The sequence below is a fragment of the Cyanistes caeruleus genome, chromosome 1 (genome assembly GCF_971803275.1).
Source record: "Cyanistes caeruleus chromosome 1, bCyaCae1.hap1.1, whole genome shotgun sequence".
Classification (NCBI taxonomy): domain Eukaryota; kingdom Metazoa; phylum Chordata; class Aves; order Passeriformes; family Paridae; genus Cyanistes; species Cyanistes caeruleus.
The window spans coordinates 136,769,523-136,784,027 of NC_141701.1; the positions used below are offsets into that span (position 1 = coordinate 136,769,523).

Here is a 14,505-nt window from a genome sequence, read left to right on the forward strand (position 1 = left end):
AACCAGTCCATCCTTTCTACTCTACTGACAGATGCTTGTCTCAGAGGAGCACAAAGACACCACCCCCAGCCAGCTATGCATTAGGTTAAGAAGATTTCTCTCTGTAACTTACAGATGATGACTTGAAAAATTTTCAAAGAGAGTATCTCATTTGAAAAATTTACAGAAAGGAGCAGACCTAAAAGAAGTTAAGACTTTCAGGAACTCTGGGCCAAGGAAGCCTCCACACTCGGCCAAATTGTCTCACAGTAGCCTGAAAACTACTTACAGTTTTCAAAACAGGTCTTGGTGGAATCCGCCAAAGTCTGGATTGGGTATCATTAAGCCAAAGTATGAGAAGCATTGTATATTTTTGTGTCCAGCTTAGTCAGGGATTGCAGATGCACCAAGAGACTGGGAAATTAATAACCACACACCTCACACAAACAGATGCCTCCATCACTACTACCACTGCCACCAGCACTGGAGTATTTCCCAGTCCCAGACTAAGCTGTGTTTTTGCCCTAAATTGTGGAGCAACAGTTTGGATTAATTTGCTTTGTATCCTAAGCAAGGTCATACCCTTTTCTGGAAGCTTATTTGCTCTTAGCCTGTGTAACATGGAAAAAAAATGCCAAGACATCACAATTGGAGACAATGGTTCCTTCCAAGAAGGGTGGCAGTATCTTGAATGCTTATTTACCCTCATTTCTCAAACACGTTGAAATGGAAAATACCAAACTTCTAATTTTGGACTGTTAAAAATGCTACTATCGCCTACACTTCTCTAATTTATTCTAGAACCCTTCCCTGTTACACTCCAGATTCCTACCATTATTTCTATACCTGTTTCCTCAGTATTTTATTTTCTTGCCTTCATCCCTTTTATCCCTTTTCTTTCCTTTTCCTTTTTGTTCTTGTCCTTAATCTTGCATTCCCCTTTCTGCGTCCTCTCCCAGCACTATACTCTCTTTACAATCTTCCATCACTTTCTTCTCTTTATTTTCCTACCTGTATTTATTTCCTGGCTCTGAGTTTCTTTTTTCCCCTTCATTCCCTATCCTTTCTTCTATCTTTTCCCTCTTAGAGCTAAAATGAAACTCCAGCCATGACCTACCTGAAAAGAGAGTGACATCTTTTAAGTCCATTGTCAGTACTAAAGGGATGGAAAATACCTCAAAAAGAGCTAAACGACTATTCCAGTCACTGTCCTGGACAAACAAGTGTAACTCCCACCAACAGCTGGAGAAGTTCAGCACCTGAGTCAAGTTATTTCCCATTTGCCACCAGTGACTGTTTGGCGTGGGAGTCCTGCTATAGCAATCTGTCCTCACACTAGGGCACGGAGACAGACAGAATTTCATGCAGTGGCTGCAGGGTGTTGGTGATGAGAAAAACAACTCTGATAATGTAAGTCCTTTCTTCACTCTTAACTGAGAACAGACCCAAGCTGAAGTGATTGAAACTTAAAAAGGAAGAGACCTGTATAAATATGGAGACAGCCATGCACCACTTCATCCCATTATTCTGCTAGATCTCTAACAAAATACCAAAACATCACAAGAAAAGTTCCTTGTATGGCATGCATTGTGTAATCAATATCACTAGTAATGAAAGTCTTACTCTTGGATTCATATAAAGTGGTGTAACATCCTGTGAAAGGACAGAATTACCACACAAGCAATTAGGCCAAGAAACAGAAAAACTAAGAAGCATTCGCTCCCTGAACTTCTTGAGATCTGCCCATCAAAACATGTAATGTTTGCTTTTCAAGACCAAATAGCTAAGAGAAACATGCACTAGAAATCATCTTTATGGCCAGCACTACAGACAAAATACTGGGGAACACTTATTTTTCATGGTGAACAAACTGCCCCTATAACACTCCCCAGCTGAAAGCCCAGTTTCCCCTCCAGCTGGTGCTGCCTGGACAAGCTGGAGCTGTCTTGTGCATGGCTCAATCCAACTTGCGCACCAGATCTTACAAAATTTTCCCTGTTTTCTTTGTCTCACTCTTTTTATATTGCTTCTGGTGGTTTTCTCTGTTTTTGTTGCTGCTTGCTTCCCACCCTTACCACACTCCAACTGCTTGCTGGGCAGGCTCAGCAATTCCATGTAAGGAACGCAGGAAAGAGAAGCATTCCTTGATTTTTCTGTGCACAGTAACTTGCACGACATTTGATCATAGACAGAGATTAAGTCATTCATGAATAGGGCCCAAAGGGAGGAACAACTCCAGAAAAACAACCCTCCTCACTGCTAGTGAAGCATCCAGGACTCCACAATCATTACTGCCACACTTACAGTTCATAGTCGATCTGGCAAAGCAAGGAATCCAACTGCAGGCTCTGTGGTTTTAATAAAATGTATCTACAGCAGCTTGGATCAATGTTTAAAAATGTTCCATGTTGTTTTAGTCCAAGGACAAGCTTTTAAAATTAAAAGAAAACTTTGGCTTTAATTACAGATTAAAAGTGAAAGTTGTTTAAAAAGAATGCATATTCTAAGAACAGTAATAGAAGTTATTTAAAATTTAAAACTCATTTTTCTCTCTCCCAGAGTGTGACAAGTCTCCTTGTAAATATTTAAAACACAAGTTTGAAAGCTATTAATTTGTGGACAATATTTAGGGTGCTTCTGCCTTGCTGTTGTGAATCTTTGGCAGAGCTCAACTTTTTCCTACACTTATACTCTCGATCTAAAATAAGTGTCAGATTTTGATGCATGTCCCAATGGCCAAAAAATAACCACAACTGTAAGTTGTACCTCCTTTTCCCTTAAATTTTGCCACCACCTATGTGTGATGCAGCAAATGTCACCACCCTGCACATAAATGAAAAGGGTTTATTCCAGAGCAGCTACAAGCAATGTGATCCCTCAGTGGTAAGGTGCTACAATGGAGAAGCTGCTGCTCTTGGGATGATTTTCAGCAACAATTGCCCATCTGAAAATCATTAGTGCATAGCAGTGGATTTTCCACATGTTCATATGCTGGACAAGCAGGTTGCCCTTGAAGTATGGTTCCCCAGGGGAAGAAGGAAAACCCAGAGAAAAGTATTCTATTGTCAGATCACGGTTTCACTAGAGCCAGACAAAAATATGGTCAAGCATTCACTTGGCTGCTCTGCTGGCAAAACGATAGGGTACCGAAATGGAGACAGCTAATGAGGAAGGCAAAGAATGAATCTCAGGAAGAAGACCTTAAAGGAGTACAGATTTTTTTTTTCCATTTAAAAAATCAAAAATAGGGGTAAGTATGCAAATGTAATGACTTTCAGATTACTGACCTTTATTTTTATAAGGTCAAAAAGGTTTAGAAAGGGTAGCTTTTTCCCAATAAAGTACCTCATCTTTTAATTCAGCTGTGTTTGAAGCACCAATAAGAAAGTATTGAAAGAGCCTAAGTAAAAAAGTGTATGATTCTAACTAGGCAGTATTTGTTATTTAATGCCCCATTAATCGATAATTTGGCTTGAAGGAGGAAAAAAAAAGTTGGCAAAAGGAAATGGAATTCCTTAGCTCCTTGTTTTACTTAAAAAAAAATTCCCAACAGGCTTCACTTAAACAAAGAACTTTAGTTTTCCACTGGAAAGACAAAAAGAAAATCTTGGTCTAGCATGTCCTGCCACATGCTTTAACTACACAGTAAAAGAGTATGTACTTGGATCCCAGGCACATTTCAAAAGTAGTATTTATTAGCGGCTCTGTTGCCAAGTTCCACTATTATCATTTTATTATAACTAAGGTATATTTTTACTAACTAAATTATATTTAGGTTTTCAGTTTAAGCATTTGAAGGTCCTGGAGTGTCACGTATGGATGACATACAATATATCAAAGGCCTTTGTTGATTTTTTTCCCTCCTCTCCTCTCCAAACAGTTACCCTGTATTTGTGAACTCAAGGCATCTGATTTACCTAAACCCATATTCCAGCTGTAAAGATTTGCAGGGGCCAAGGGAGCAAAATCCTTGGATGAAGCAGAGCTCCCCAAGGACAAAGGTGAGCCCTGTTACCGGACAGCACATGCACCGCGTCCCTCACACCCCGAGGGGCAGGACAAACCCATCTCTCCCTGCTACCTCCTTCAGACACCCTGCTCCAACACTCACTCTGGCCAGCCCGCTCACACCTGGCCTTTTGCCCAGACCTCCTGTTCCCAGCTGGGCCGTGGGCTGAAGGTGTTGTGAGGTGGGACACGGTGGGCAGCAGCCAGTGGTTCATGAGGAGTTTACCTCAGAAGACCTGCCTCCCGTACCTTCTGTAAAAGGACTTTTGGTCCTGTGGGGAGTGTGGAGCCACTGTCTGGAGCCTGTCCAGACATGTTGGAAAGGTGACACGGCCATGAGGCAGGAGAGGGTTTTGGTGGGCTCACGTCAGGCTGAGTGCTGCCACTGCTCTGGACAGGGAAGGGGTGTTTCTGAGCAGCCATAAAGCCCATGGAGAGATGTCAGAGCTCTCCAAACCTCAGCAAATGCAGCAGTACTGCAGCACTGAATACAGCCTTTATTTTTCCTATTTTGTGCAAGGAATGAAGGATCAGGAGTACCCAAATGTGAGCACTTATATTCTCACTTATATTCTGAGGGTCACAGTCTGATTGGCGAGCAAAGATCCCACTGAAAGCAGCAGGAGTTCACAAAATGAAGTTTGGAAAGCTTTGTGAACACATGAACATCGTGAGTCAAATCATGCAGCGTGTTTTGGGGCCAAAACACTCAAACCCCAGACCAGTTCTTGGGAAATTGGATTTTTGCACTTCCAAGCACTTCCAAAGGGCTGGTTTTAAAACATATCTGAGTGCCTCAATTATCAGGTGAAGATAAAGGCCCTTTGAGTTGAGTACAGATATAATTATCGACCCCTTCTGAAATAAGAGAGAAGAGAATCAGGGCTGTGAATCTGTGAGTTGAATGAGGTATAGAAGAATGAGAAACATTAAGGACATTTTCCATTTATAGATTCACAGCAAATGTAATAAACACAAATTAATGCTTATCTGCACTTGTAGCAAGGAGAAATTATCACTCACAGTCTCATTAGACAAGGAGTGAAAACAGCAGCAGAAACGCTAGGACAAAATATTGAGAGGAAAACAGGCTTATAAAGACACCCACCATTTTTATTCATTTAAATGTTTAAACAAGCATTTCTTCACATCGGTTTAGACAGCAGAAATAAACCTTTGCATGAAACAAAGGATTACTGGGATCAATACCTGCAGTCAGCCTTGTCTTCTCTGCTGACTTCTGTGAAAAGGATTTTCAGCTTTGTAGCAGCAATCTAGAGTAAGCAACTCAGTGAGGTACGGGATTTGAAAGCAAGATATATCACTATTTGTAGACAATACAGTTGGGAGCCTCTTTTCCTCTGTCTTTGCAAAATTCACTGCCATGGTAAACTTCTGTACAGCTCTGAGCTGAAGGTGCAAGCACAGCAAAACAGCAAGAGAATGTGCTTGAATTCCACAGATATCATCATTGTAATAGAGCACTAAAAAATCTGTGTGCATCTGTGTGTATGTATATATATATATGAAACATCGTATATGTTACGAACACCACTACCATCTCAAGTGTTGGCCAGAGCAGGACAGCTTTTTTGGTTTCCCTTCACTTCAAAAAGTGTCCCTAAACATCCAGCACTACCGAGATTCAGCAAGTAGGAAGCCCAGAATTATTGTAATTATGATATCACAGACAGAGAGGGGCTCCTGGCTTCACCCAGCACCCCTGTTCCCCCAGCTGACATAAATTTCACCAGGCTGCACATGGCTTTCTCTGACTAGGCTGGCACAGACAGACACCCAGAGCTTTCTCTGATAAAGGAACAAAGGCTGCTGTCTTCTGGAGGAAGCTCCTATTTGAAGATGATCCCAAGGAAATTAATTTGATGCAGAAATCAACAGCTACCCCAGCTAAACAGCACAAGAGGGAGAAAAGCAGGACCATGAATTATAGTGTGCCTGTGTAATGGACAATCCACCACCACAGTGCAAAGCTGCCATAAATAGCCAGGAGCAGACCACTGGATTTGCACACCAACTCTGGAACCTGCTCCTGGAGCAGCCATCAGTCCAGACTCTGCAGAGTGCAGCCCACAATGGGACGAAGCCAGATCCTGCTCCTTGGGGTAGAAAGAGCAATTAGACAAACAGGGACCTGGGATAGAAGTCTCCCTGAAGTCAAGGGCCGACACGAATTCTCCAGCACAGCAAGACCTCATTAAAACTGCCCGCAGTGTCTAGCCCACAAAGTACATCTAGTGCAAGGAGCGCAACCCTGCCTCTGTTTTGCAATGCATTACAAAATACCTTGGCTAGCAGAAAGAATTTGAGGCAATTTGCTCCTGAAGAGCCAGGTCGTGAAGAGACCTCATTTTTCCAGCAAACAGGATTTAAGCTGACAAATAGTAACAGGGAGACAAGAAGCCCTGACAAAGTAAGGGGAGATGGAGAAACCGACAAAGTTTAATTTGATCTTCGAGGGTGTAAATCTGTCAATACCCACAAATGACCACAAGGCCACATGCCAGTTTTCACTCTGAGATACCTTAACTAAGACATTTGGCTGGTACCTCAGGTTGGAAAGAAAGTTTTTACATTTAGAAATGTAAAACATTGTAACATTTAAGGAATTTTGGCTACAGCCCACTAGCCAGCCTTCCCCCAGCCTCAGCTAGGGGATTATTTTGAATGTTGCTTTGCTTTTCGTGCATCTGTTGCCTAAATCAATGTGGAGGCATGAGGGAGGGACTGAAAATTGGCTCTAGAAATAGTGGTATATTTTAGTGTCATAACTGAGAGTCTTGGCAATCCCTTTTAACTTGAAATGTCAGTGCCATACCAAACGATCTGGTCATCATAACCTCAATTTCTGGCCATCAGTGAAAGAACAGAGATAGTGTCTCTGACATCAGGTTTCAAGGCCACTGTGAAAAATTAAGGAAAACAGATTTCATGGCTCATTGGAATTTTGCTTTACCTACTTTTGTGTTCCTTTTCAGCTGTTCCAGCTTCAAATGTTTATCTAATTTCTTTCTGTTTGAATTGTTTTTCACTTTTCCAGATTTTCTACAATGCAGTTTACCTCTCCAAATCTCCTTCCTCCTTTAAATTCCTGCTCTTTTTTTTTTTTTTTTTTTGGTTGCTCACTTATACAAGCCTTTTGCATGCTTTTACTGTTAGGACATATTTCTCCTTTAGCAGATCTAAAGTGGTGATTTGATGCCAATTTAATGCCATAAAGCATAAAAGACCTCAACAGGTCTTTAGTAATCACTGGTCATTTCCAGATCTGTCTCTTTATCTCATACTGAATTTTTTAAGTCTGTAGTGAAGTGGATTTAATATCACTGAATCCAACTCTGGTTTTCTGGATAATTAGAAATTAACCTCTACAGACGAATATTAGACAGGGTTTTGCAGAACAGGTGTTTTTAAAACCGCTCCCCTTTCTCCTTCAAACTGAAAAAACTCCCATTCACCAAACAATACCTAAAGGTTCCTGACATTTTCTGAATTGCATGTACAAGCTCATCCACAGCCCAGCATTATTCCATGCAGATATCCCTTCAATCTGCTTCTCAAATTGTGTTAAAACCCTCCCAAAAGCTTCTCTGTGAATACACATAGAATATCAGAAGTCACTAAACTGCTTTCATCATTATGTTTCTGGTATTCACATTATGGACAAATGACCTAAAAAAATTCAGTTAAACGCATAAAGGAGGTGTTGTTTTTTTTCAGGTTACAGAATTATTTTTAAAAACCACAAACCTGCGAAGGGAAATAGGATTTGTTGGATCAGCTAAGATCTCTAGTTTATCTGATCAGGCACGTTCAGTGTGTAGCTTTTAAGAAAAGAAAATTAAAATGAGAGGAAGCAATGATGAATAAAATTAATTTTGCAGTTCAATATTGTATCAGTTTTTACAGTATTTTAAGAAGAATTTAATAAAAACCCTCACCTAAAACAAAACAACCCCAGTTTCTTATTTCCCTATTTTTTTCCTCTTACAATCAATGGATAAAGTCTACCATTTTCACCAGCACGAAAACAATTTCTTAACCTACTTGAGATCATCAAACTGCTTTGGTGCACGAGCCTGGAGAGTTTCACATGTTTGCCACTCATTTCAAAATCTTGCTATGGTAAGGAAAATGCATGTGTTTGTGCATGTAAGCAAACACAGGAAGACCCAAACCATTTTCTTTATTTACAGCTGTATGGCTGAATACAAACAAGCTGCTTTTCACTAGTTTTACCACAAGCATAAAATATTTCAGACTCCAGGACTACTGAGAAGCTCACAATTTTTTTCACCAGTCATCACGCTCCAAATTTACAAGCCTAACTCAGATGGTTATTACTGGGATGTACCTGCTTAAATCCCTTCCACAGATGGGAGAGTGAACACTGTTCATGCCAAGTTTCAGTCTGGATTGAATTTTTACAGCTGGGTCATAAATTTGCAGATTAAAAGGGTTCTAATGGAAACACAGGTACAACCTTAACTACAGCAACATGAACAGCAGCAATGTAACACTGCACGAGGGACAGTCTGCGCTACAAGCAGAATCTACCAGGAGTTACCCAAAGTCGCATTATTTCTCCCCAGCAGCGGCGGAAGGAGCCTGGGACACGCAGAAAACCCATGCCAGGTGTGAAGTTTCAATTCAGATGTTTTTCCAGAATGAAGTGAAACTTTTATGGGCTTGCCATTCCTTTAAGTTTACTACCTCAGCCAGAACGTGAAAAGTCCAGCCCTTTTTTCCCCTTCTGCTACTACCCCGTCTTGCCTGTGCCTGCCTTGTCTGCACCCTGTCCCCTCCTGGTCACACTTGCACCACACACAGATTAGTATGTTAGTAAGAATCACCAAAGGCAGTGGTTACTTGTGATGAAGATTATAGATTTCATATGTAAAACTGATCCACTGGGCAATAAAGAAGAGGTTTGTCCCTGTAATTTCTCTTTCTTCATGCAGGTGCCATGGGCAGATGTCTTGGTGCAGGAGCAGAGTCAGCTGCAGTCCCACAAGAGCCCTGAGGAGCAGAACAGGCACATTTCAGTGTTGGAGCCAGCACAAGTCTTGCTCACAACCCAGTGATCTGCCTCTGGCCATGGCTTTGTCTGCTCAAAAGTTCTTCCCCATCACCGATACATAAAGTCATGTGTGATTTCTAAGCTACTTTTGATGAGGTGACAGCACACATCTCTGTTTTTTGTTCCTCTTTTTTGCTATTCCACGTATAAAATCATGCCATATTTTTCAAGTTCATTGGCCTACATCTTCCCTTTAGCACAAACAGCTGATAGTCACATTTTGCTGCTGGATTTCCTGGGTAAAGGACAGAGCATGTAGCCCCTCGTTTGTGCCTTCAGAAGCACGCTGGGGAACAGCTGCAGTGCCAGGGCCCTGCATGCACACCGAGGCAGCGTGTGGCAGCAAGGCCATGGAGACATCCCACGGGATGTGAGCCACTGCTCCTGCCTGGTGCTGCCCTGCTCTCTGTCCCTGCTTCTTGCACCAGGGCTGCAGCACCCAGGGCTTTCTGCTGCTCTGCTTGAGCTGGTACATGGCTCATTGATCTCCTCTTGTTATGTCCCCCAAGCCCCACTCTGCCCTCCTCTCTGAGCAGTGTTCCTTTTTGCAGCAATGGCTGCAGCTGGCTGAGGGACCCCTGAATCACGGCAGAAGACATGGCAAGGCAGCACATGAGCCTGGCGTTGCTGCTGCAAGAGATCTGCACACAAATTTGGCTACTGGGGAAAATCCTGCTCAGGCAGTGGAAGGGGAGAAGGAATCACATCCATTTCACTAAATGAGTTTTCCCAAGCTGTAGTTTCACACACTCTTTAAATATCCTTAAATTAACTGCTAATTTTCTAATTTCCCTATTATATTCATTACTAACTATGCAGTCTAGAGCTAAAACTGGAAAACAGTCTGATTTATGACTATGTGTTTTTCCATGCACATAATTTCCTGAAACATTCACATTTTGGCTGGCCCCAGGTTTTAAAACCAAATGTAATTGGGAAGACATTCGGAACAATGGGAAAACGGGGATATTTTTTTCTCTCTGAAAACACCTTCACTAAATGAGTAAAGGCCAAGGCTTGCCAGAGAACAGCCCTTGCTGAGGCCTGGAGCATTGACTAACTCTAAAGAGGAGCATTAAAATATATAGTTGTTAGAGACTGGTGACAGTACCACACATTTTTCCTGCTGTGTCTGAGAGAGGTCTTGGGCAAGCACACAGGTCTGATGCTTTTTGGCCACTGCTGTGAATATTTGCATTGGGAAAATTTCAGTGGTCTTGGAAAAATAAAGGTGAGCTTACTACACTGGCACAGGCAGCGATAACCTGTGGCCATGGAAACACGGCTGGTGCCCTGATTTTTTTGGTGTTTTCTCTGATTTTTTGGTCAAATGTTGTAATCTTTTCCATTTCAAATCATTCATGCAAGAACATCTCATTCTCTACATTGATAAAGCTGTCAGGAGTCCTGACACGTGCTGCTCTGAAGCAAGTCGATTTGAGGAAAATCCTCTGCAGCCAAACAACTGGCTCTAGACAGTTTTTACTGAAGCATGTGGAAAATTTGCCATGACATCAACAGAAGCAAAACCAGAAGACATTCCCACAGTCCCCCTCTGCTCTGTGGGGTCTCCAAAGCAATTATACCTGAATTATAGAACAGGCACAAATATGCTGCTATTTGAAGAACATCTTATCTACACAGAGGCGGATCTCTGGAATCTTTAATATTTTGGGTTTAAATGGGGGGAAAAAAGCCTTGAACATTCATAACCTTTTGCATCTGAAAACAAACAGATAAAACAAGAATGCGCTGTTTTTGCATCCAGCACCTGTGAGAAAACAAATACTCTCTTTTCCAATAAAAAGAATGGACTGGAGAGAAGTGGCACAGGAAAACTGCAGTGCCAGGTGTGCTGCTTCTCCTTTCAGCAGGGCTGGCTCCAGGCAGTCCCTGGGTGCCCAGGCTTTTGGGACAGTGCTCTGCCCCCAGTTGTTCTTCCCAGCCCACGCAGTGCTCTTTTCCTCCATTCCCCTACCTGAGAGGGGTTGGAACTGCTACCTTCCCACAAAAAAGGTTCTGTTTTGATGAAGCACTGTTTTTTGGGGTTGTATGGAGAGAATCCTGACTCATCCCCCTTGCAGCTCAGGTACTGAGAAATTAAGAAATTAAAGAGAACTAAAAAAACAGCTTATTTGATTTTTGGTGTTTTAACTGAAAGAAATGCAAAAAGTAAACCAAATTAGCAGGGAACGGGTGGGATCTTTAAAGTTTGGGCTATCACATCTGGTATATTAAACCTGATGCTTCCCGTGTAGTAAAGCCATTTCCTTTTATTCTTTCTTTGGAAAAAACAACAGAACAGTAAATTAAACACAATCTTCTCCTCAATTCTCAATTCCAGGCTATTTTAGTTGATGAATCATGTCATGTAATAATAAAATTCCTGTGGAAATACGATCTTAACTGTGCAACCTTCAAATTGCAGTTATGCTGCTGTGTGCATTTAATACTGTACTTGACATTCACCTTTTACATTTCACTTCTGGATGACATTAGGATCTGCAAAAAAGACCTCCTTCAGCTCTCCCAGGTTACCATTTATTTCAAAGTATCCCCAAGGTCTCCAGCACTGTTTAGATCCAGCTTGCAAAAATCACTGCTGTGAGCAGTTTTTGTGGGTCCCTTGAGTTGTTTCTGAAAACAGGTTCCATTGTGTTCATATTATGCTTTCAAATTTTATGGCTTATTTTTAAATTACATGTTAATTTCTAAAAATGTTAAATTGTGAGGAGAAGTCGGCAAGGACCACACAAAATCACAGCACTGCTCTGCAGTTTGTGTCCCTCTATAGTATTTATGTGCATGGCTACTCCCTTACATTTAAGTGCTCTGCCAGCAATCTGGGCCTGATCCTGCAGAGTGCCGAGGGTGTCATCAGAGGTGCTCAGTGTGCTACAATAAATGACCCAGGATCATGCTTTATAAATCACTATGTTTGCAGAATCCAAAGGAAAGAGAGACAGAGACAGAAAGAGAAAGAGAGAAAGAGAGAAAGAGAGAAAGAGAGAAAGAGAGAAAGAGAGAGAGAGAGAGAGAGAGAGAGAGAGAGAGAGAGAGAGAAAGAAAGAAAGAAAGAAAGAAAGAAAGAAAGAAAGAAAGAAAGAAAGAAAGAAAGAAAGAAAGAAAGAAAGAAAGAAAGAAAGAAAGAAAGAAAGAAAGAAAGAAAGAAAGAAAGAAAGAAAGAAAGAAAGAAAGAAAGAAAGAAAGAAAGAAAGAAAGAAAGAAAATGTCAGTAGTAATGAAAACATCAAAAACAGAACGTACTCCTGAGTATAAATGTCTAAAAATAGAGATCAAACATCTTCAAAAATCAGCCAGTCATTCAAGCACTTGTTTAAAACCACGCTCTTTTCCAGGCCTGCAGGTCTTGAGTTTCCTCACTGTTTTTATTTGTTCTGGCTTTTCTACTGTGCTAAGTAACATATAAAGTGAAATCAATGAAAAATCTGCCTACAGAAAAAGGACTCCCTGTCCTGCCATTTCATCTCTTTTTCTCTTGTTTCAATTTTTGCTTTCCTTTACTAGACAACAACATTCCAGAAAGCTGGGAATTTTTCATTTCCTTGTGCTACAACAATGCAGAACATTTTGTTTCTGCAGGTGACTGACAATAGGGTACTCAGGGAGCACTGCAGCGTGATTACAGAAAAGTCAGCATTTTAGTGATCCGTAAACCAAAGACTGACGTTGCCTCTTTAGATTTATATTCAGCTTCACTACCAACATTAGATCTGTTCCTTGTAGATCTCTGGAGTGCTTGTTGCAGTCAAGACTGCTATTTCTGTATGCATTTGTACAACAAATACAGGTAGACAAGTCTGGTTTCACTTATTCCTGTCACACAGAGAGCCCGCTGTGAGTGACTGCATGCCAAGCAGTTAGTGAAAACCAGTTCTCCAACACGGCTTTTTAACTAAACAAAAACACTGAACCAAGCCTTTCAGTCATCAGTTTAAGATGCATATTTGACCAATTATATATACTTACATATTATACCTGCACCAGCATTGATCTGAACTGGAATTTTCTGCTTTAAGTGAACACACTTGTGCACATCCTGTTATATACATAAGAGTATCAGCTTACGACAGAAAGACTCACAGAAGCCTGTGACATACCCAAGACGGCTGCGCTCCTCCGCGGCTGCTGCGCTCTGCCTGCACTGTCCTGTCCGCTGTGCCGCCTCCTGCCGCAGCTGCCTGGCTCCCCAGGCCTGGGAAATGGCCCTGTGGGCACTGCACCTGCGAGGGCTCTGCTTGGGGCTCCTGCTCCAGCACTGAAACCGCTCCCCATCAGCTCACGAGAACTGCCTGGGGTATGAAACCAGGCTGCTCTGCCGACAGTCCGTTCTATAGCCTGTCCTTCATCTTTATGTGGGATTTCCCAGTTGTGTGAAGCTGGAGTAGCATATGGTCCCGTGTTTATAAGCATGTTAATGACTGAAATGGGAACCTCTACAACCCGTTTTCCTTATAAACTTTAAACTGCAATTTCTTGTTTTTGTTATTGGACACTGCACTCATAGGCCGTTAATTTGGCGCAGGCTGTGGAGACACACGGGGCCACACTGACCCCGGGCGCTGGGCAAAGAAAGCTCCAGACACACAGATGTACCTGAAATCACGGTCCAGCCCCTAACCAGAACCAGACAGGGCAAATGAGCTTTCTCACTTATGATCTGCTAAAAAAAAGTAACCTTTCCAGGGAAGCACAATAAAGAATTAGTTTAAGCTCCAGTGAATGCTTGTCCTTACAGGCACAACTTTACCAACCATTTCTCAAAAATAAAACATCAATCAGTTTTCACTCTGTGCTTTTTGAAATACTGCTTAAAATGACTTCATAAATTAAAATGTCTAGCAGGGACTTGACAATCCTGCAACAACTCCTTTGTGTTAAAAATTAGCTGTTTTGCTCTACAGAAAATTGCAGTCGGGAACTCCTTGTAAGAAGCGATATCTCACTTAAAAATACACTTCCCACTTTCAGGAGAGGAAGAGTGGTAAATTCAGCCATACCCTGTTATTGACTTAACCAAAATGTATTACAGCTATTTTTGAAAACACAGACACAGTTCTGGTACAGTACTGCGCTGAGAATTGCCAACCCAGATATTCAAATTATGAAGAAAAAAACATACAGTAAATCATCCTTGTTTATCTCTTCCTACTTAACAATCACATGGATAATTTCAGCTATTTGAAAGTAAGTTTCATAAATGGGCAATAACTTGAAAATATCGGCTCTCTTCATGAAAAGCTTAATTCCTGCATGTATAACATCATCAGAAAATCATTCATTTTTGACTGCAATCTTGTAACTGAAAAAAATTCCATTTGTACCTATATTTCCTGAATGTTCATGCATATATAGCAATGATTTAGAAAAAAAGTCATGTATATACATATATTATATGT

At 41.4% G+C, this 14,505-nt stretch overlaps 1 protein-coding gene across 3 annotated transcripts in view; it reads right to left on the reverse strand.

The window, feature by feature from the left end:
- Positions 1-14,505, reverse strand: part of MKX (mohawk homeobox) — a 50,582-nt gene that overhangs the window by 20,344 nt on the left and 15,733 nt on the right. Inside the window, exon 6 of one of the 3 annotated variants that reach the window (XM_086861864.1) lies at positions 8,175-9,024. The exons of the other annotated variants lie outside the window; for them this stretch is intronic. Coding sequence (XP_086717990.1) covers positions 9,002-9,024 — 23 coding nt within the window. The 3' untranslated portion in view covers positions 8,175-9,001. Of the gene's footprint in view, positions 1-8,174; positions 9,025-14,505 lie in introns of those variants that run through there. 3 annotated transcript variants of the gene reach the window in all.